General features: G+C 40.1%; 1 protein-coding gene across 2 annotated transcripts in view; it reads right to left on the reverse strand.

Annotated features, from left to right (window-relative positions):
• IGF2BP3 (insulin like growth factor 2 mRNA binding protein 3) overlaps nt 1–21145 on the reverse strand; it is a 116998-nt gene that overhangs the window by 8051 nt on the left and 87802 nt on the right. Inside the window, exons 10-12 of one of the 2 annotated variants that reach the window (XM_074837362.1) lie at nt 20646–20729; nt 4925–5044; nt 782–856 (exon numbers count right to left, since the gene is read on the reverse strand). In XM_074837362.1, the coding sequence (XP_074693463.1) occupies nt 782–856; nt 4925–5044; nt 20646–20729 (279 nt within the window). Of the gene's footprint in view, nt 1–781; nt 857–4924; nt 5045–20597; nt 20730–21145 lie in introns of both variants that reach the window. The other variant, XM_074837353.1, reaches the window with a different exon arrangement.

A 21145-nucleotide genomic window follows, 5' to 3' on the forward strand; every position in this document is an offset into this window, starting at 1 on the left:
GATTCTAGATATGCCTGAAGTTTGTGCACCTCCTTCTTGCAAGATGCCCCAAAGCAAAAATACGAAGACAAAAACGAGAACAGGCAGGAGAACGATGCCAGGACATGAACTCTCAAGTGACTTTCTACCTGCTCTGGGCCTCATCTATGATGAGGCCAGGCTGCTGCACTGAGCTGTCTGCATCACTCCTAACATAGTCAACTCCTTTTGGGGTAACTAGATTTACCCCTTGGCACTTAAGGCAGATGGCCACTCCAGGACTCAATTTGAACACAAATGGGATAATCAGGTTGAGTATCTCCTTGCAGTTGTAGTGTAAATACAATTAGAAGTTCTGCATTTATCTGCAGAGCTACCCAAAAAACATTTTCCGTTTGGCACATAACAGTAACCTCGGAAGACTCAGTCTCTCATCTTGTCAGCTTTGTTATTCCAATTAAACACACTAGACTGTTGCATGTATTAAAACAGGCTTGAAAGACTGAACTATTGTGCTTGTAGATAAAAGGGAAAAAAGGAATGTAACATGGCCATATTTTCATGCTAGACTTGGTTCTAACTTACATGAAACTCCCACCAGTTTTCAGGTGACCAGAATGTGGCCTGTGATAGTACTGTATTACTCAAATTCACAGGATACCTTTCGGCAAAAGGAAAGCAAAAATCAAGTGTTTACCAAACTTCTGAATAAAATGGTGCTTGGAACCAAGTGTTTTGTTTTCAGTATTGTCCGTTACAGTCCAAAGGCCACTACAGACTGACACATTTTTATATGTTGTACCTTGAACTGAGCTTCTGGAGGTCCAGTGATGATAACCATTCTCAGCTTGGCATCTGGTCCTTCAGCAGGGGCAATCTGGAATGGATAAACATAGTTTTTGGTTGCTGTCTTTTGAAGGAATAGTTTAAAGCCACCTCCTCCCCGCTTCAGTCTCACATTCTGTTCAAGAGTGAAAAATTATTCGTTACAGCCGCAGCATTACACTTCAGTCACGACGGGTTTGTTCTCTTTAAAGTGCATTAATTAGCTATAATGAAATACGGAGAAATTGGCTAAACTGTAGCAAATTTACTTCTGAAAATTAAAGGCATAGCTACTCATCCACATATGGCAAAATCCCACAAGCCATTTTCATGTGGCTATGAGTGATGCAAGACATGTAGCCTTCAAAAAGACAAGTATGGTTAATAGACCGAGATTCTCATCCCTACCCACTAACTTAAACAATCTTTCTAACAAGTTTGGCTCGTTAGCAAAAGTTTGCATCTGTGCCCCTGAAAACAGAAGATCACTTTACTTTTGTAACTAACCAGATCCAAAACATTCCTCTATACTGGACAATGAGTTCACAGTTTCCAAGGGGTTTGTATCTACAGACATTTATTTGTGTGACCCAAATAAAAATTAAGCTCCACCAGAGCTGAGACAGAGACGCCTGTAGGGTCTTTAGCAGTTCATGTCACCACAAAAGTAAGATTTCTGTGGGTGTTGTTCTCAGACTCCAGTGGCATTAAATAATTCAAACTAGCCTCTGACATTCTGGATGAATCTTTTGTTTATCACAACTGACATTTCCATTGTTGCATCTAGTATTACATAGCTGCTGTTGAATGGGCAATATATTAAACACTACAGGATTTCATCTTAGCTGTTGGCATAGGGATGTTATTCATATTTAACAGCTGTAGTTTATTTCAGACAAATTACCAGTCACCATGCATCATTTTCACTAAAGAATTTTGCTAACGAAAGTTTATATAATTGTTCATATTGTACCCCAAGATGGAGAAACCATTACATACTAGTTATCTGGTTTGCATATTTATTTTTCATGCGATTACTGTGTTCCAGTTGGCTATATCTAAAAATACACATTCATTTTACAGCCATACATTTATACGACATGACGTTGTGGTAGGACAAGCACAGACTAAATCCATTCATTCTTTGAAACACAAGTATTTTAGAGACACAAAATTTCGAGGCACATTTGGAGGCAGCTGACTGAACAGAGCTCAGCCTGATAATTGCCATTCATATAAAATGGACATAGTAGTTTGCCTCTCAGTCACCTCATGTTTTCTTAGTGAACACCAGCACCTTCATTGAAATTTTAGGAGAAGTATTTTCCATCAAGCCTTCATTACATCTTACACATGTTTAAGTATTCTGGAACATTTCTTGCTTTGCTTTTATCTTAGAATATCCTGTTCTCAGCAGCTGGAGTAAAACATGGCTGAGGGCTGGGAAAGAAACATGTACCAACTAATATTTCAATGTCTGAAGGGGCAGCCTAAGAGACTTCAGTGTGAATTTTGTCTGTCTGGTCTTGGAGGGAGAAGTTACATACATACAAATAGTATCCAAGTGGTGAATTTTTAACTTCTGAGAGAAATAGTTTTACATTTCTAACTGGAAAACAACCTATCTTCCATATGCCAAGTCACAAGCTGACAACTTCATACACCCAAAACCTACAACGGTCATCCCAACTCCTTCAGGGACGGGAAGGGTGTAATTTATAACCAAGATGATGTCAATAGTTCCCAGCACTAAAGTACAGGGTGGGCAACAGACAGCCCAGAAATCTCTGCCTGGCTCCTTTGCCAAATAATTCCATCTGCTGGTGCCCGTATTAACCACGCAATGACCCCCAGCACAGGGATGCAACCTGAACTCATCAACAGCCTCATGCACCTCTTTAAGTGATGGGCTGGACACCACAGCCTTATGCCGAACCCCTGTGTATCCACACAGTTTATTTATCTTACTTTGTGGCTAAAGAGTTTCATCAGATCTACAAAGCTCAGCACAAGAACAAAGACAATGCACGGGGATGTAAAATGTTCTCATCTGTAACAATCTACAGCACAACTCAAAACAAGTTCAGTGTTGTGCACAAAAACTCACTTCCTCCACAAACTAAAATTACTACAGTTGGGCAAGTTAAAAGTTACTCAGGCAGCACTCCCTCCAACTCTTAGTGAAAAGCACAGACTCCTTGATGGTTCACAATTTATTATTTTGCTCAAAAGTTATGATAAAGGGCAGGTGGTCAACAAAACGTGGTCAACAAAACAGAAGTTTTGAATAAGTTACTACTGACACATTTAACACTTCACACAGAAGCAAGTGTGCTGCTCCATACTGTTCTGTCAGATTACTGATGAATCTGCATTTTTATTTTAGTTGATCAACATACATACAACTTCCCAATTTAACAAGCATACCCTGTATCTGTACAGTTCTGTTAAGATTTAATCCCATTCCCACAAAAATCGTCTTTACTTTATTCCTCCTGAAGGAACAAAAGACCAGAGCTTTAACAAACTTTTAACTGAATTTCAATTAATACAGATATGTTAAGTGCGTAGAGTAGAGGGGTGCCAGCCAGCAAAGGAAGCCTGAGGCCACTGTTAGCCAGATGCATGAGAAACATGGGAAACTCCCTTTCCACTAAACTGTCTTCCAAAGACCAACTAAAGAACTAGTTTGAACGGGTTCTTGGAGGTCCAGGTTATTTCACATTTCTCTCTCCACCTAGCATTACTTTCCATATACCACTTAATTTTTAGACACAAACTATGGGAATGGAGAAAGAGGAAATACATGCGATACATCACTCCTCCATGCAACACAGTTTTGATAAAGAAAATTCAACACCTTTCACTTTCTTCTATTCCATTTTTTTCCCCTAAAAATATGATTATTAGTGCTCTACTAACATAAACCATCTGGGTAGTATAACAACTATTTAATATACTGCTCAATAAAGGATGGAATTGGGCAGTGTGCCAGTTGGTTGATTGGCCAGTAAATGGATCTGCATTCGGCAAACCACACACAAGATGCATTCATCAGGGTTCCCCAATTATTTTTCTCTGCACACTTAGATGAACACCTTCCAAGCCAAGCCCAGCCTCACTGGCTTCACCAAGCTCAACTCAGCACAACCAGCTCTGCCCCAACCTTTGGCAGATCCCTGCCATAGCATTCACTAAACAGGCCACATCTCCTGAGCAAAAAGAGAACTGAGAAGAAAATGTTTGCTTCATCTGTGCCGGAAAATGTCAGTCTAACAGTGCATAACAAAGCTACATGCTGTGGGTTTCTTTCTTTTTTAATTTAGGCCAAAACATTATCTTTACAGCACAGAATAGCAGAACTGGCTATTTACAAGAAGCTCAAGCATCTAGAGAAGATGCTTGTGGTTACAATGGCATTAGTAGCAGAAACTCCAGGCCTTCCTACAAACCACAACTGGTACTAAACCCTACACACAGCCAAGGAGGATTTCACTAAATTGACTAAAATTCGAACTTAAGCTACCATTAAGCCAACCTCTGCAAACCATCGTCTTCTCAGCTACATTGAGGCAGTCAACAAACAGCTGGATGTTAAAGCAGGGTGCCAGGGGTAAACATAATGTTAAAGAACCAACCAACCCCAGGAGCTTAGAGTACATGGGTGATTTCAAGACAAACCCTTCAGCGTGAAGCCATCCAAGCCAGCCCAGACCAATCCATCTGGAACAGAACAAGAGCGTCCACAGCAGTAGGAGACTTCACCTGTGCTGCTGTTTTTAGAAGGGGAATTTACCTCACCAATTTTCACTTTACCAAAAGCAAGAATAAAGCCTTTAAGCACTGCATCATTAAGGCTTAAGTCTGTTTCTAAGAAATCAAGACCACCAAAGTAGTTTTCTTTGCAGCTTATATTTCACACCTCAGGAGACGTTTGAAAACATGCTTCTAATTATCTTGTCTCAAGGAAGATTAAAAGATGATTTATAAACAAATGTACCATTTATCACATCACATTCTAAGCACGGAGTGGGGGAGGACATTCACGAAAACATGGCTTGTGCAAACTTGCTGAAAGTGTCATGTAGAATAGACAGAAAGTTAGTCAGTGTAATAATACCTTAATAGATGCGCCTGCAAAACGAGAAAGTTGTTTGATGTGCTGTCCCTGCTTGCCAATAATAGCTCCAACTGCCAAGGCTGGGATGAACAGATGAACAGTCTCAGACTCAGGCTGTTGCTGTGGGGAAGAAGGAAATATGTAGTGAATGTTTTTGAACATTACGAATCAGACTGACAGGAAAACGCGTACAGAACAGGCATGCATGGAAATGAGGGGGAAATCTTACTATGTCCTGTGATGTCTGAATATTAGGGTCTGGCTTTTTCTGGGAATCACGAAGTTCACAGAACATGAAAGAAGAGTTTGAGCCAAAAGAGGATTATTTTATCTTTTATAAAATACTTACAATTTTAATGCTTAGGAGTTTTTAAAAAATGATTGAGGTGTTGCTTCTTTGCGAGGCTTTCATTCTTACCTGTCACTATCTGGATTCTCTTCCACATGCAAGACTGCAGATGAGGCTGCTACAAGCAGAGGGGCTACAGCCTGAGCAGGCAAACTCTTTCTAGTTTTCCTAGTTATTTTTTTAATTTTAGATTGTGCTGAGAGTGGCACAAAAAGCCTCAGAGTTACATATATGCTACAATTTCCTTTGTGTGGGAGTGATCTGGAATGATAGCCAGCTTGAAAACTGCCAGCGATTCCTCCTGTGTAACATTATGCAACAGTTGGAGCCTTGGCAGCAGGCCTCAAGCAGGCTAGTAAATTAAACATCAGATTAGGCGTTCTTAAAAGCAAGAGGACCCTAACGTTGCACCCACTGGATATCAGGCACCACTACAGCTTCCTATTGCTTTCAAGCAGATGCCCCAGCTGGAGAGCACATCATAACACTTGAGATCCTCTCTACATGCTGCATAGCAATGATTGAACCGCAGGGTTACATATGCCACAATAAACCATAACTATTTTACCAGCCTCAGAAGAGCTCGTCTCGGACTACTGGAGCACCACCAAGTACCCACTACGCCAACCGTACCATTAATCCATCCACTTATGTCAGGGTTACTTCTCAAAAGCATTTCACACAAGCCTTTCTTTGAACTAGAAGGTATTTAAGACCCACCTCTTTTAAAGCATTTCTTCCTCTATGTAGCCCTCGTGTATTTTCAAAATTTGCTTTGCTCATCCTCAACAAGATCAAACCAACAAGCCCTTTTCCTGCAGGGGTATTTGAAGACAACACAGCCATCCTCATCCTCACTTTCTCTGTGCCCACCATGCAGACCAGCCCAAACACCAGTGAGCAGAGCATGTGGGACCAACTGTGCTCATTTAGATTTGCTCACTTGTATATTTTGGTAGGGACACAGACCCACATACAAAAGCCTACCGAAGCAGCTTTTTCTGGGATATTTTCAGAAAAAGATATGCTATATGCAACACAAAGCAAAAACCAGCTGCAATCCTAAAAAAGCTATCTCTACTTATATTTAAATTTCAGTAACTTATTTCAAGGGGAAGCAAAGTCCCAGTGCATTAACCATAAAAAAAAAAAATCAGAACAAAATGCTTGTTTCCAAGTTTTACCACTGTATTTTTGGTAAACGCAAGTCAACTGTAACCTCAGGGGAAACAAATTCCAGGCACAGCTCCATGTACCAGGTGAAGAAACCCCAGAATAGGATATTGAGAATAGAAACACAGTCTGCCAGACGCTTTAGGTGATCGCAACAGTTGCACAATTTACCCTGTGTTTTCACACGTACAAGGCATCAGGATTCAGTCAGTTTATGCTGGTTTAAACCCACATTTTCCCCAGACACAGGTTGCAGCCCTCCTCACCCCGCCTCCCCACTGCCCTGTGTGCTTTGGGGCCAGCAAGATTGCAGGTCCAGCCGATTTTTAAGGCACACAGTGGGCCCCTGACCCAAATAACCAGAGCACCACACAAGCAGCAGTCCTGGAACAAGGGAGGAAGCAGCAGCAATTAGGTCATGGCATGGGAAAAGGTGGGAACAGCCCTTTTAATCTGCCTACAGATCAGTTTAAAACGATCTCAAAACTACGCCCTGAAACTACATATTTGTAATGAAAGATACCAGTCACTTCAGTATATATGTTAAACCGCTTTCCAGAAGATTACTCACTTTCTCCTCCTATTATCACAAACGTCCGGTGAATGTACTCGTAGTAAGTCCTTTTACATGTTCATTGTGAATCCAGCAAGATTTCCAGTAATTCGGAAATGCTACTGTGGGTACTTGGTTGATCTCACCACTTCAGAAAACTGTTTCTAAATGAATACAAATTCACGAGGCATTTGTTTTTTTCTGGTTTTGTTGACCCATACTAACTGCAACGTATGTAGAGGTAACCTCTTTCTGGTCCAGGTGGAGACAGCTTAGCCACCCCTTACTCACTTATCTCCTTGACCTCTACCTTCAATTGTCCACACATGCTCCAGCTCCTCAAAAGTCCACTGCCAAAGTTTGCCCTCCAACATGCAACTCCAGCCACCCTCTTCCAGGTAAACTTTGAACTAATGCACACAAGCTTTCCAGCTAATTCATACAACACTGCTACAAATCAAACACGTAACCTGACTTGGTTTTCAAGAATTTACACAGCTTCTACCTAAATCCACCTCCAGACACATTTCTCTACCATAGAAACAAATCAAACTTCATTACTTTTGTTTGCAGATATTTCCTGCCTTCCCTCTGTTGCCCATCTGCCTGCAGCACAGTTTTCCCCTCTCCTTCCCGAAGCTTGATTTCAAGCCACTTTCTTGGCTAGATTCAATTCACCACTGAAATTCCTTTCTGCTGCCTCACCCTTAAACATGGGCAGCAAATGCAATGAAAGACAAAAGATGTACATGTGTCTTTCCAACTGTACAGTCAGCTCACTGTAGCACTCTCCCCTCATCCCTCCTCATAATTTTGACTTGTTGATACATTTCAACTTCTTTTTTCCTAAAGGACTACTTTTATTATTTGTGTGAGTGAGATTCTTTGATATTACACTTCCGTTTTGATGTAATAGTGATATATGTTTATTAAGGAACAGTGGAGAATCTGTCAATACTGAACTGTTTATACATTATCATTTTTCAGATTCTTGTCTGCAAAACACACTGGCACATACGTAAAACAAAATTCATCTCCAGTATAACATCACACAGGATTTAGAGAAATTATGTCCATTTCTTTACCCACAGTGATTTTTAACCACTCAAAAAACCATACTGTTTGATTTGTTTTAAAGCATGAATGTCAAAAACAACAGCTCTTTCTTTTTTCTTCTGGCAGAAATCAAGTCTAGCTAAAGCTTTTAAGAGAGTATCATAACACCAAGTTCAATTTATTATCTGTCCACCTCCTTACCCACAATAATTTTAAAATCCTTTTGTATTTACTGGAAGACTATCCTCCAAAAGAAACACATCAAAACATAATGCAATGACTACACCACCCATCAATCTTACAGATGCTTCTGAGGATCTCAGGATGGAAGAAAATCAACTATAATTTAATCTTCCCCGTGCCATGCTGCATAAGTCATAGAGCTTTCCAGGAACTTCTAGCATAAGTTATATCAGAAATAGATTCCTAGATCTTAAACATATGTTAGAAGCACTAAATTTAGGGAACTAATTTCCCACTGTGTGGAATCTGAGCTTCAACGTTCACTCCCTTAACAAGGCCAAGTTTGCTTAAACATATACTTAAAATTTAAAAACTAAAATATATATGTGTATATATATCTTGGAGAAGATCTGTCTGTAATGACTCGAGAGCATCCTGCAGTTCATCTTTTACACTTCATAATTTTAAGGCCCTTAACGGTATAGTTATAAATTTAAATACTTTTTAATCTAAAAGTTGTGTGCATTAGTTACTGAAGTTGTAAAGTTCATTAAGTCATGGAATTAGTTGACAACAGTAAGGTCTCCTGTACATGGAGAAGTCTGTGCAATTTTCTTCTCTTCCCCATTGACTTTATTCCCCACCCACCCCCCCCAAGAAAATAGTTTATTCAAGACCAGCCCAGCCCTGGGAACTGACCAAAATGTGGAAAAATATCTTTTTAAATAGTAACCTAGGTTCTCCAAGATGTGTGGTCCACACATCCATCCTAATTCATGAGTAACTCTCTCAGAGGTCTGTGATGCACTGTGATGTCTCCTCTGCCCTAGCATATTTGTGGGGTGGGCTCAGGACTAGTCCACCCTAACACTGAACAGGTCTAAACAATATAAAGCAATCTACATACTCCTCTGGGTGGTGAGGTGGGAGGCCTGCATACACTTGAGGAATATGGCTTTGGGGAGAGAAGTTTGTCTTGCATAGCCAGAGCACACATACAACACCAGGATGTTCACTCAGATGGAGAACTTAAATTTCTTAGAATTTAAAAAAAGAGCTCCAGAAAGCAAGATTCAGAAACCAAGATTTCTTAGTTCTAAGAAACAGATTCTTGAAGAGCATGCTAACCAGAAACAATTAATTCAGTTCATAAACAGCTGATAATACTTGCTTTGTTTCTACAAAAATCAGTATGCTTTAAACACAAAACAGGCTTGATAAGGAGTTTTCGTCTATATCCAGCACATTTAACTAATGAAAACAATTTTAAATGCTAGTTTTGTTCATTAATTGGATTCCAATTTCCATCCAAATGTAGCCTGATGAAAATCAGAAGTTAAAAATTAATCAAGCAAATAAGAAAAGCACCATTCATCATTTTTTTAACAGAAAATGGAAAAAATATATTAACCAAAGCAAATGGTAAACTGCATACTTGTTTAAATAGAAAGATATATTCACTATGTTAGCAAAGGGTAGCTGTGGTGGTACAGACTACAGTAAGGCTTTCAGAAAGGTAACTAAAGTACAGATGTAAAACTTGATAAGTCAACTTAAATCAGATTTCCTGCTTGCTCATTTAAATCATGATTGAAAACAGTGATCTAACAGAGATGTAAATTAATCTACCCCATCGGATGAAGCTAAGCAACTGCTTCTGCACACCAGTAGCTCTTAACATTTTAGACTAGTTGACTCTTTCCTGTAGCAGCTTGGATACACCTCCTTCCATACCTCCTGCAAGTCCCTGAACACCAGCCATCTGTCCCTAGCCTAACAGCCCATACCAACTATTTCTTTTTTTTTTTTTTTAAATATTATTTCTCTATTAAATTCCCATCAATTCCATCCAAGATCTAGCCTAATCTGTTCCTGAATCCTGTAACCCCTGTCATCTTTCTCACTATACTGGGCTTGCCTGGAGCTCCTGCAATGCATGTATCATCAGGATGGTCCCCCTTCACTCCAGTCAGACTCTGCAGTCCTACAGAAGATTTTCTCAGAATTGCTCCTCTGCTGACATCCCTACCACATTATAGTTTACTCTTAACAAACTGGCTTAGCAGAGCAGTCATTTCTTAGTTTTCCTCAGCTGGCTCTTCCCCTCCTTGGGATATTTCCCCATGCCCTTCACCATGAGGGTTACTGCTCCACACCAGAGCTAGAAGCTGAAGACTCACAGCCAAGAAAATTTGCAGATTTACTCTTCTTTCTGCAACTCTTGCTTGCAGAGTTAGAGCCCAACAGGCTGCCCTTGGGATAAGCTTTCTGTTGTAACATTTCTTCTGCCAAGGCCTGGTGCATCAGTCCTACAAACTGCCCAAAATCACATACAAGGAGAGCTTTTCCCTTACTTGATATATCAGAAGCAAAAACATTCCTCCTCATCTGACACTTGCATAACAGCCAAAGCATGGCCAGGCAAGGATGAAAACTGGGAAAAATAAAGCTATGATTCTTCAGACAGATGGTGGTAGGTAAAAAAGTAGGTCCCAAGCCACCAGAGTTAGGGGAATGGACACTGTATTGGGGAAATTATATTAAAAAAACCACACCCCAAAAACAAACACAAAAGGAAAAAAAAAAAGGGAGTTTACCTCCTTGGTTCTTCCCCAAGATGAACCCCCCTCTCTTGCTTGCAGCTGACATGGCTGCTAGGTCAGGCCACAGCTCCCTCAGTCAGTATGACTGTGTGATCCCACCCAATGCAGGGCTAGTAAGGGGACATGTTTGTTCCTTGTGTTAACTTGACCATTAATCTAGGTCTTTTTCTGCAAGCCTACCAACAGTACAAATTTTTTTTCCAGTCATGTTCTTAAGTATCTCCAGGCCCCTTGCTCCATCAAATGTATGTGGTTGGTAAATCCATGGCAACATTTGGGATAAGGTTGTAAACCTTTAAAAATATTGTACCTATTGAAGTACATAGGATTTTGTGCCAGACATAATGGAAGCAGAATCAGATCTTTGTTGGTTTCTAAGGCCGTTATGCATCTCCAATATATGTTTTCATTTACTCTAAATGTGTTGCAAATGAATTACCTTAGGATGAGGTGTTTATTTTAAGTCAAAGTCACATTATCCATTTCTAGCCAGCATCAGTTTTTTTAGCTGTGAGGGAAATAATTAAAAACTATTTTAAGACTGCATGCAACAGTCTCAGCCAATGTTTGACTACCATCTAGCCTAGTGGGTTATTGGTGGTTTTTTGTTTCCAGATAGTAAACAAATCCACTACGTAAAGTAAAATATACAACTAGTAGATGGCTGCATCAAAAACTTCTCTTTTACCACTCTCCCCTTCCTAACTGCCATGACCACCACTGGCAGACTTACAGATGACTTCGTCTTCAGAACACCATAAGCTTTGTCAGGAAGGGAGGCATCTTTTTATTCAAACCCTCTACCAGACCCAAAGCCAAAATTCAAACCATGTTTTTGAAATGCACTGTGAAGAATTATCCTGGCCTACAGCTATACTAAATGCTCTTATTTATTTAGTAATAAAAACTTGCAGCAAGGGGAAACCAACATTAAGCCAAGTATCCTTGAAGACATTCCAGTAGGATTCAATGCATTAATAAAAAATAAGCTTTTGACACTGGTGAAAGAAATCCTAGAGTATTTATTTTCCATTGCTAACGCTGAGAGTTTAAGCCTTCATTGGAAACAAGAGGCTCATTAAAGGAAAACATTTAAAGTCTTGGTAGATAAGTCTAACATGATCCACAGTTTCACAACATCCTTGCAAATACCTCTTGGGTCACCATCTTGTACATCAGCTAAAGTGGTGCTGGCAGGGTAAGTTAAACTGAAACCTGAGCTTTCCCCACCCAACGAGCTTTTCTGGTTTATTTAGAACAGATTTAAGCCCATGCTGTGAATCTAAAACCTTCTGCCATGTTCCCTATCTGAAGAGCCGGGACTCAGAAGGTAACAGAGTTCTTCACTGCTGAGTTCAGTCAGTCAAGAGCTAGCAAAACAGAATTTAAAAGGAGGAATGTGTATTTTTAACTTCACTCCGGACACCCTGAGGCATCACCCATTTTCCTGCACACAAACTGCACTGCCACCATCCACCCAGGGCTTCATCTTCACGTGAACCCCAGATTGATGCGAGAGGCAGGAGTGGTGGGAAGGGTGTCTAAGTATGACAAGGAACTCCCCCACAGCAGCTTCAGCATCACACTTGCAGCAACCTTCTCCTAGGGTGGCCAGGAGCTCATCACACCACCTCCCTCCACTATTCAGGTCCCTGGCCTGGCAACATGCTGTGTTCAGAGCAGAGCTGGCTCCCTGTTACCCTGCACGCATTATTGCTGCATCATGTAAGAAACACTTGTGTCACTAGATGAACCAAGAGCATGACCCTTTCTGAGGCAATCAGCCCATGGCAAGGCCATGCAGTTCTACTCCCTCACCGCCCCCAATCAGTCCTGGACACCCAGAAAGTATGCGGTGCAGGTGGGAGCCCTCTGTCCAACTAGCTGAGCTGGTCATCTCAGTTGAAAACCTAAGCAATAACCCCTGTCTGCGTTTCCAGTTTGGGGACTACTGCATTTCAACACCTGAAACTCAGACACAGTTGGTTATTACACAATGGTCAGTACCTTAAGTGAGATGCTACTAAAATCATCTCACTTAGTACTACTCACTTCACTTCTTGGCTCTCAACTTGAGTGCTTTTCATCACCATCGTCTTCTACCTGGCAAGCCATGGGGATCTCCTCAGACTACTAGAAGTCAGTAACAGGACCACACCTATCAGAAGTGTTTCCAATGTGAAAACCTAGCCAGGAATGAGGGGGTAGAAATCGCAGAAGCAGAGAAGGAACATTTTCTGACAGGCTGGTTATAAGGCATTTCACAAGCAGGAACAGGTCTGACATATTTCTGAACATGACATGAACTTTTTGTTTTTGCAAAATCTGATTGGCCACAATGCCAAAAAAAGCAATCTGCCACCTTTTATTCTGAGTAGACAGCCAAAAGCAGAAATCAACATAAGGAACAGATTGTGAAACTACGTAAGCAGGAATTTTGCTGGTCATTCACAAGCAGCAAACATAGGTATTTGGTGTTGCAACACTGCACGATCACCAAAACAAAAGTGTTTATGTATAGAAACTTCCACTTCAAAGATTGTGTCTGTGACACACCAGCCACATGGGTACTCCAGACTCCTAGAAGTTGCCCATGAAATCTGTGGCTTTGAAAGATACAGGTACTCATCAGCTCTGATTTACAAAGACACTGCTCTTGATTCCTTGGCAGCTGCAAGAAAAACAGGTTGTGAAAACACAGAAAGGTCACGTATTTTTCTGTCACATTTAATGAACAAACAAGCCAGAGATGGAGCCAGCTACACCAGAATGAGGACTTGACCTGTTTTTGTTTCTGGCCTGAAGGAGCTCAGCATACTCTAGTAACAAAATATTATCTGGCACCTTAAGGAATTAAATTTCCCATTTAGTTTAACATTCAGAAGATGCTGAGCCTGGTACTTAGAGCTTGGGAATCTGAGATGTTCAAGGAACGCCAATTAAATCTTCTTCCCACGACAAGCATTTGGGAGCAGGGGAACAACACAAATTCTTATCTCTTGTCCCAAGGAACTACAAATATCACTACAAGTATTGAAACCTGCAGTGACAAAGAAGCCATTTTTATTTTAAAAAGTGTGCATTAGCAGTTAGCGAGCAATGCTATTTGCATTATGACAACCTCAGAACTGTAAAAAGAGCTATTAAGAATAACCAGAAGCTTCAACACCTCAGAAAAAATACCAACTGTCAACTTGCCAGATCTTTGTACATCATACAGTGCCAGTTGCATTTCTGCTTCCCTCACTGGGGGCCAGTCCATCTCCAGAGGCAGAATAGTTTCTGACTACTCCGGACATGGATCCCTGCCAACACAGCATGGTAGGAGCAGGAGACTTCGAGGCAGTGGGAGGACCAACCATTTTCTCCACAGGGCAGAACAATCCCACAGTGTTATGCACTACAGAGCAAATTTCTTAGTTGTCAAAAATACATCATTAATGAATTTAAGAAACTAAGCAGCAGGAAAGGTGTATTCAAGGCACTGAGGTTACAATCTTCAAAAGAAATCTAATTAGCTAGTAGTAATTTTTTCAGACAATGTTGTTGTCCTACAGTGCCCTCGTCGAGATTGTGTGCTGTACACGTATGGTTTTCATTTCACTAACATAAAAACCATTTTCTAAAAACACCGACAAATCCTTCTTCACCCCCCAAAACCACATCCTCTTTTGGCTATAGGACAGCTCCTCTGAGTATCATCTACTGCTTAACAAGCTAGCCAAATTAGGGTAAAGCCACTTATGACTACGCACATTATAGGTGTACATATATTACTACCCCTGGGTAGTTTAGAGAAAACAGTTGCACAAGCTAATCCTATCAAACCCAGACATCCAAAGGAGCCCAACTCCACCAAGTAAGAGTCAAAGTACCTGGAAACATAGGACAGTTTTTCCTCTTCCTTGTCTCTCATCTATGCTCAGGGCATCAATGAAGGCCCTCAATGAAGCAATTTTTCATTTTAAATTACTTTTCTTTCCTGCCAAAAGCACAATACAGTTATTTCTTCTCTTACATCTATGCGGTATAGAAGATATCTTCTTTACTATTATTATTTAAGAAAATTACTGGAGAATAAAGAAGGAATCTCTCTCAACCACAACATCTTCTAAGGAAAAAGTTTTCCATTGACACGTTCCTCACCTGCAACAAAAAGCTTCAAGAGATGGCAAAAAGAGTAAAGGAAAGCAGCCTATCAGCCTAGCTGTACAAGACTTTTTTGTTATCAGAAAAAGGTGGTTTGATTTCTTGGTTTTATTTACTGTAGGAAACTACTTCCTCCCCTCCCCACCCCCACCCCCCCCCCCTTTTTCCTTCCTAGAAGCCTTTATGCATATCACAACCTGAAAATTAACTGGGACACTAAAGAAAAGGTAAGGAAGAGTGCATTTTGAGGGTAGAGCTTCAAGAAGCTACAACAGGTATGCAAAAAGAGCAGTAGAGAAAGCAGTCCTACTGCGAGTGGAGGAGTGTCTCTTAACCTTATTTAACTTTCACACAGCAGAAGTTCAGCTGTCTCTTACAGGACTTTACAGATGCAGGAGCAGCTGGTGTGAACTCCTCTTGTGGAGGAAAGTTGTCTACTTCTCACCTTCCTATATGTTTGAGTACATCTGTTATGCGACAAACAGAGAGAATTAATTCTACCACCCTGTTTCAGGACATTCAAGGGCAGGATGAGCTCTCCACAGGTTAGCCCTCCTTCCTCCATACCCTTGGGATGTCACATTTCAAACCCAAAGGCTACAGAAGAAATTCAGTCAGATGTAGAATTAAACATGCAAAGTTTCAATTACAAAAGGAAAGGTGCAATCCAGTTAAGCCCACCAGATGGGCCAGGTGTATTTAATTGCATGACTGTACACAGTTGAACTCTTAAGACAAGGATTTCTTGTTTGTGTGGAACTTTAAAATATTCAGTGTTGCATGAGAACAAACTTCTATTCTTGAGACACAAGTATGTGCATATTCTCCCCAAAGTTCAGAAGACAGAAGCAACAATTTCACCAAAGCAGCTCTCAGCAGTACAGCACTACATCTGAAGGAGTTTGGCTGGGATACTTCCTAAAACATTTTTTGTGGCAACATATCTTCTGGAAAACAAGCACAGGGCATATCCACTTTTGCAGAATCTTACTCTCCTCACACAAATCCCAATTCTTTGTGCTCAGCTCATGACATTCATTACAAATTACAGCAGGCAGAATAATGAAGCTATTTGCAATTGTGTCAGAACTGCAATACACACAAGCATTCAACTGCAGAGTTAAGGAGAAAGATTTAAGGGTAAGCAGAAAGTGGTGGTTCTCCAGGCCCAAAAGCAGCTGGATAGGACATCAGCTACAAATAGGCACAGAAAGGCCTTAGTATGGTCACACAAGGGCACGCATTCATCAAAAAACCCCATTGATTTTGTCATATCACCAGGATAAGAGTAAAATCATGCCCGTTTGACAGTAAAAATAATTTTTAACTCCTAATATTCTTAACAGAGACCTTTATTAAGTCCTACTTTCTCCTCAAGCACCTTTCAGTGATTCCCACATGTTCCAATTTACTCGTCTTTTAGGAGACCAGAAGAAAGTATACAGATCTTCAATGTTTGCAAAAAGGGATAGGAAAATTCAGGAATCAAAACACAATATGGAATTCCATTGCATCCCTTTTAAAGGGCTACACAAAATGAGTGCTTTAAACAGGCAAACAAGAGCTTGGACTTTGCAAATAAATTATATAGTTGCAATATCAAGAATTATTGCTAGTGACAGGTAAATACAAAAAAAGAGAATGGTTAGCCTGCACTAGATGGGGTGCTCAGACACCGTTAGCCATGTGCAGCAGACAAGTGCACACACACGTGTGTTTATATCTAAATAGATAAGTACCCGGGACAGCCTGTGCCTTCCTGCATGGACTCTACTGTCAGGACCAGATTCTTAGTAAAACAAACTGCATCTCATTAGATTGAATTAGATGAGGCTCTATGCAATAAGACTTTGTTGTCATACACCAGTGTGAACCATCATGGAGATGGACCATACAAAGTGAGGTATCTCAGTCACATGGAAATTGTTCTCCTGAACGTGACTCAGTCCAAGGAGCTAAATGCAAACCAGTGTTTGATAACATCACCATCTCCCAAATTCATGACACTGGACTATTCCTGAAGCAGCTGAACAACAGTGTTTATGCTCTTATCAAATATGCCTTAAAGTTTTGTATGAAGAGAGAGAGGATGAAGCATGACACAGGTCACATTAACACAGCCAAACTTGCCTAATTATTCAGTCCCAAGCTCTGGATACTCAGTTTTAGGAATGCTTGGCTACAGCTGTATAATATATGGGTGTTCAGACCTGTCATTTTAAGCTCTGGCAATATAACAAAATCCTAGATCTGTTTACTATGCAGATTTTTCTCCTTCCACCCATATAAAAAAGCAGTATCAGGAATGTGACAGACACTTGTTTCAATAATTAAGATGACACCTCAGTTTCCTTGGGAACAAGTTCTACAGAAGGTCACAGCAACACCTTATCACTAGAAAATACATATGAAGGATCAGCTCCACACGGAAACTCTTCTGCAAATCCCCAGAGCTCACCCACCTACCTCTTTTGACCCAAGGGAGAGCCACTTGTGAGTTCATCCCCACAACAAGGTGAAGAAAGGGTCCATACATTCAAAGGTATTCAAACAAAGGCTTCATATCTCTCAGGCACATCTCAGTGGGGGTCCCATGGCTCACTGTATGGTTTGTTAGCACACATTCACAAAAGGACTTCAATGACATCAGATGCCAAGAGGCCCCTGATGATAGTGTAGCTGAAATTGCTGAGGAACACACCTTTGCTCAGTCAAACAAACAGGAGACAGGGAAGAGCCACTCATGTCCAGCTCTGAGCAGAAGGTAAAATTTGCATAAAATAAAGCAAGAACAGCAGCAGGATACACTTCTTACACCCTGATGCCAGCAATGTTTTCAGAAACAATTTTCAGCTGCCTGAAAGGGATACCCTCAATGCCAGCTAACCAGTGCTCACAAGCGTACAAGGACATCTGCTCAAAACAAGTTAAAGAGACTTGGGTTGCCCAAACGCTTTTGCCAAAACAAGGAACTTGGTAACAAATAGCTCACAGGTAAGTGAACATAAGTGTCCCTGTGATTGTCATTAATGCTTCTTCTAAAGACCTCCTTTCCCTGAAACCTCTTTTACTCACACAGATTTTTATTTTTTAAATCCCTTAGGCACTCTCCTAGATCCCCCTCTGCAGTTACCTTTAGCCTTTCAAATTGTTTCCTTTTCTTCTTTAAAAGAGCGCCATTTGCTCCTTCTACTCCTACATGCCCCAATACCCTATTTAATCAGTGTCTTAAAAACTATTCTGAGACAAAAAGAATTAGGAGAGGAGTAAAACTCAGAAATTACAGAAACTAACTTCATATACAAACAAGATTTAAAAGTCTTTGTCCAATAAAGTAAAAAAAAGGAAACTGTTTTCTAGAAAAACTGCATCCATTAAAAGATAAATTCATACTTTTCCTTGTTTTCCTCTTCCCAGAGAGGCACAGCTACTCCAAGTAATCTGAGGGGCTGACTCGCCTGAAGCACACAGAACCACCTGCTCTTTTCCAGATAAGGTCACATATAAGTAAGAAAAGGTGAAATAGTTTCAATTGTTCATACATTTGTTTCAGAAGCCCTTACTGTCAGGCTCAGGGACTGTCTTGATACCACCCCCAACCTCCACAAAAGCCAGAGTTTATCCTCTGAATGTGTGAGTTTGTCCTTTCTTTTTGCATGTTAGCTTGTCATACATCTAGACTACCTGGAATGAAAGCTTATTGAGAGGACTGAGCAAACAACATGAACAGGAGCAAGAGAGAGTTCAGATAGTGTGGTCCTTCCAGCTGCAAAGTTTCTACACTTTGGCACAGTGACACTTGTTTCTTGATGCCTTTTTCCAGATGTTGCCACTATCCTATTTCCAGAAACATAGAAACTGCCAGAGCTCCTAGCAGGCCAAACATATACATATTGGCGGGGGAATAAAGGTGCACTAGCAACAGAGGGGCAGACAGGAATAAGACTGAAATCACCGAATTCAGCACTGTTTAGGTGCATATTTAAAGCAAAAGCAAGAAAGAACCACAACAAAAGGAAAAAGTGGGAAAGAAAATAAACCAAGCGAGGAACAGAGCTGTAGGCTTACAGTACAAATTTCAAGAACAGCAAGGTAGTTTGCAAATCTGGAGTAAAAAGAAAGAAAAAGCTACACTTTTCATTACTGCTGAAGTTATATACTGTTAACAAATCACCTCTAGTTTCTCTTAAAAAAGAGGAAATAAATTGAGGCAATCCATTACCATAGATGGCATTTTATAAAATACAATGAAGCAAAAACTTTTATTTTTTAGCTTAGTCTGCCACTCTAATCAAAGTGCAGGGGGACTAGAGCAGGTAGAATTTATTTGTCATAGATGCACTGGTATTAGCAATAAAATAACTGAGTATAAACATATTTCCCTTGTAGTTTTCATTGGAGCACTTTTTCCTGATAAAGCCACTATTATACTCAATATTGTTTATAATACATTCATAACACCCAAGTTGTTCATTCCCACAAACAATGCTATGAGTGTGGAATTTTTCCTGTTCCTCGCAGTGACATTTTCTTGGCTTCTTCCTCTGGGAAAAATATTTAGGCAACAACTACCCTTTAGTGCAATATATATAGACCCACTTGAGTTATTTGATAAAGTTCAGTGTGCTGTGCTGCATTTTCACTTTTCTAGTTCAATGAAGAGTCTCAGACTTAGCTCTCTAGATGTTACTGTTGAACAAAGAAGAGGGCAAAGTCAGCCATGTCAGAGTTTGTAAAGCTCTGTCATCTACTTGTTAGAGTTCATTTTGATAATTCATCTTCCATTGAGTTGCTAACAACCACCACCACCGGAAACAGGGAAGAGATGAAAAATTGCCTTCTCTGTGCAACGAGGTTGTCTTTTCTTGAATAGCAAAGCACCATCTCTTTCCAGAAAGACTCTTGAGCTTTCTGATACAACAATTTATCTTCTGCTCCATAGCAAAAGACCTCATTTATGATTATTAATCAGCACTGCATTTAAATAAGATCCTATTGAACTTTTTCACATATTTCTTAGAGGGCAATGTGGCAATTAAATCACAGCTCTCTGGAAGTTAATCCATGGAATTTAAATCCTATATATTTAGGAATACGGCATTTCAACAGGCCTTGTATATTTCTAGAACTACTACATTCAAACAAACATTTTAGCTACATATAGATCCCCACTCTATGACAAGAGAATTTTTTTTCCCTTACATATCAACAGGAATAAAATTGCAAACTAACATTACTAATTGCAAATTCCAGCAATTTTAAAATTCTATTTTATATGAGACTTCCTTCTGTAACATTTCAGGTTCTCTAGAAAATAGGATCTAATACTTTAAGAAACACCGTTTTCTGGTTTTACTGAGCATTTCATCAAGTGACCAATGAATGTCTGCTCCCAACTGCAGACACATGAAACGTTTTCAGTGTGCAAGCAGGAATACAGACAGACAACATTTAGAAAACTGACAGAATACAGCTACTAAAAACACTGTTCCCAGACCTTTGAGGTGATTTGGCAAGAATACAACAAACTGATTAGTTTTGAATAGCAGCATTGTACAGATTAGTACCACCATCCACTAGCCATCCAAAATCAGAGACTTCCCTTACCCCAAATGGTGGATATGAAGCAGCAGCAGCAGCGGAAGCAACACTCACTGCAGGAGGTGGTATTCCTGAAGAAGAAGGTGGGAACAGACCCAAGGCATTCAGATTTAATCCAGGAATTAAATGTGCTTGAAGCTGCAATGGCAGAAGAGTTATTTAAGATTTACAATCCTGGTTATTAACTTTAATCAAAATCCTAGTTGGCATAGGCTATTAACCTTTTGAGAAGATGTCAATATGTTATTTAAAAAAAAAAAAATAATTTCCATTACCCCAAGGACTCTGCTTCAAACCTGTTTCCTAGACATATGCACAGACCAATTAAAAACATGTAGTAGGAAAGGCAGCTGGGAATCACTTGCTACAACTTAATTGGTAAATATATGACAAACTTTATAGCAAGAAATTCAGGCAATAATACAGTTTATTTTCAGAGTGAACAAAATTATCAGAGAAATAATATAACAATTTTGGCTTTATATTAAAGAGACAGCCCTGAATAAACAGAGAAAGCCCATGCACAAGCCCTGACTTTTCATACACTGGGGGTA

The sequence above is a fragment of the Strix aluco genome, chromosome 1 (genome assembly GCF_031877795.1).
Source record: "Strix aluco isolate bStrAlu1 chromosome 1, bStrAlu1.hap1, whole genome shotgun sequence".
NCBI classification, from domain to species: Eukaryota; Metazoa; Chordata; class Aves; order Strigiformes; family Strigidae; genus Strix; species Strix aluco.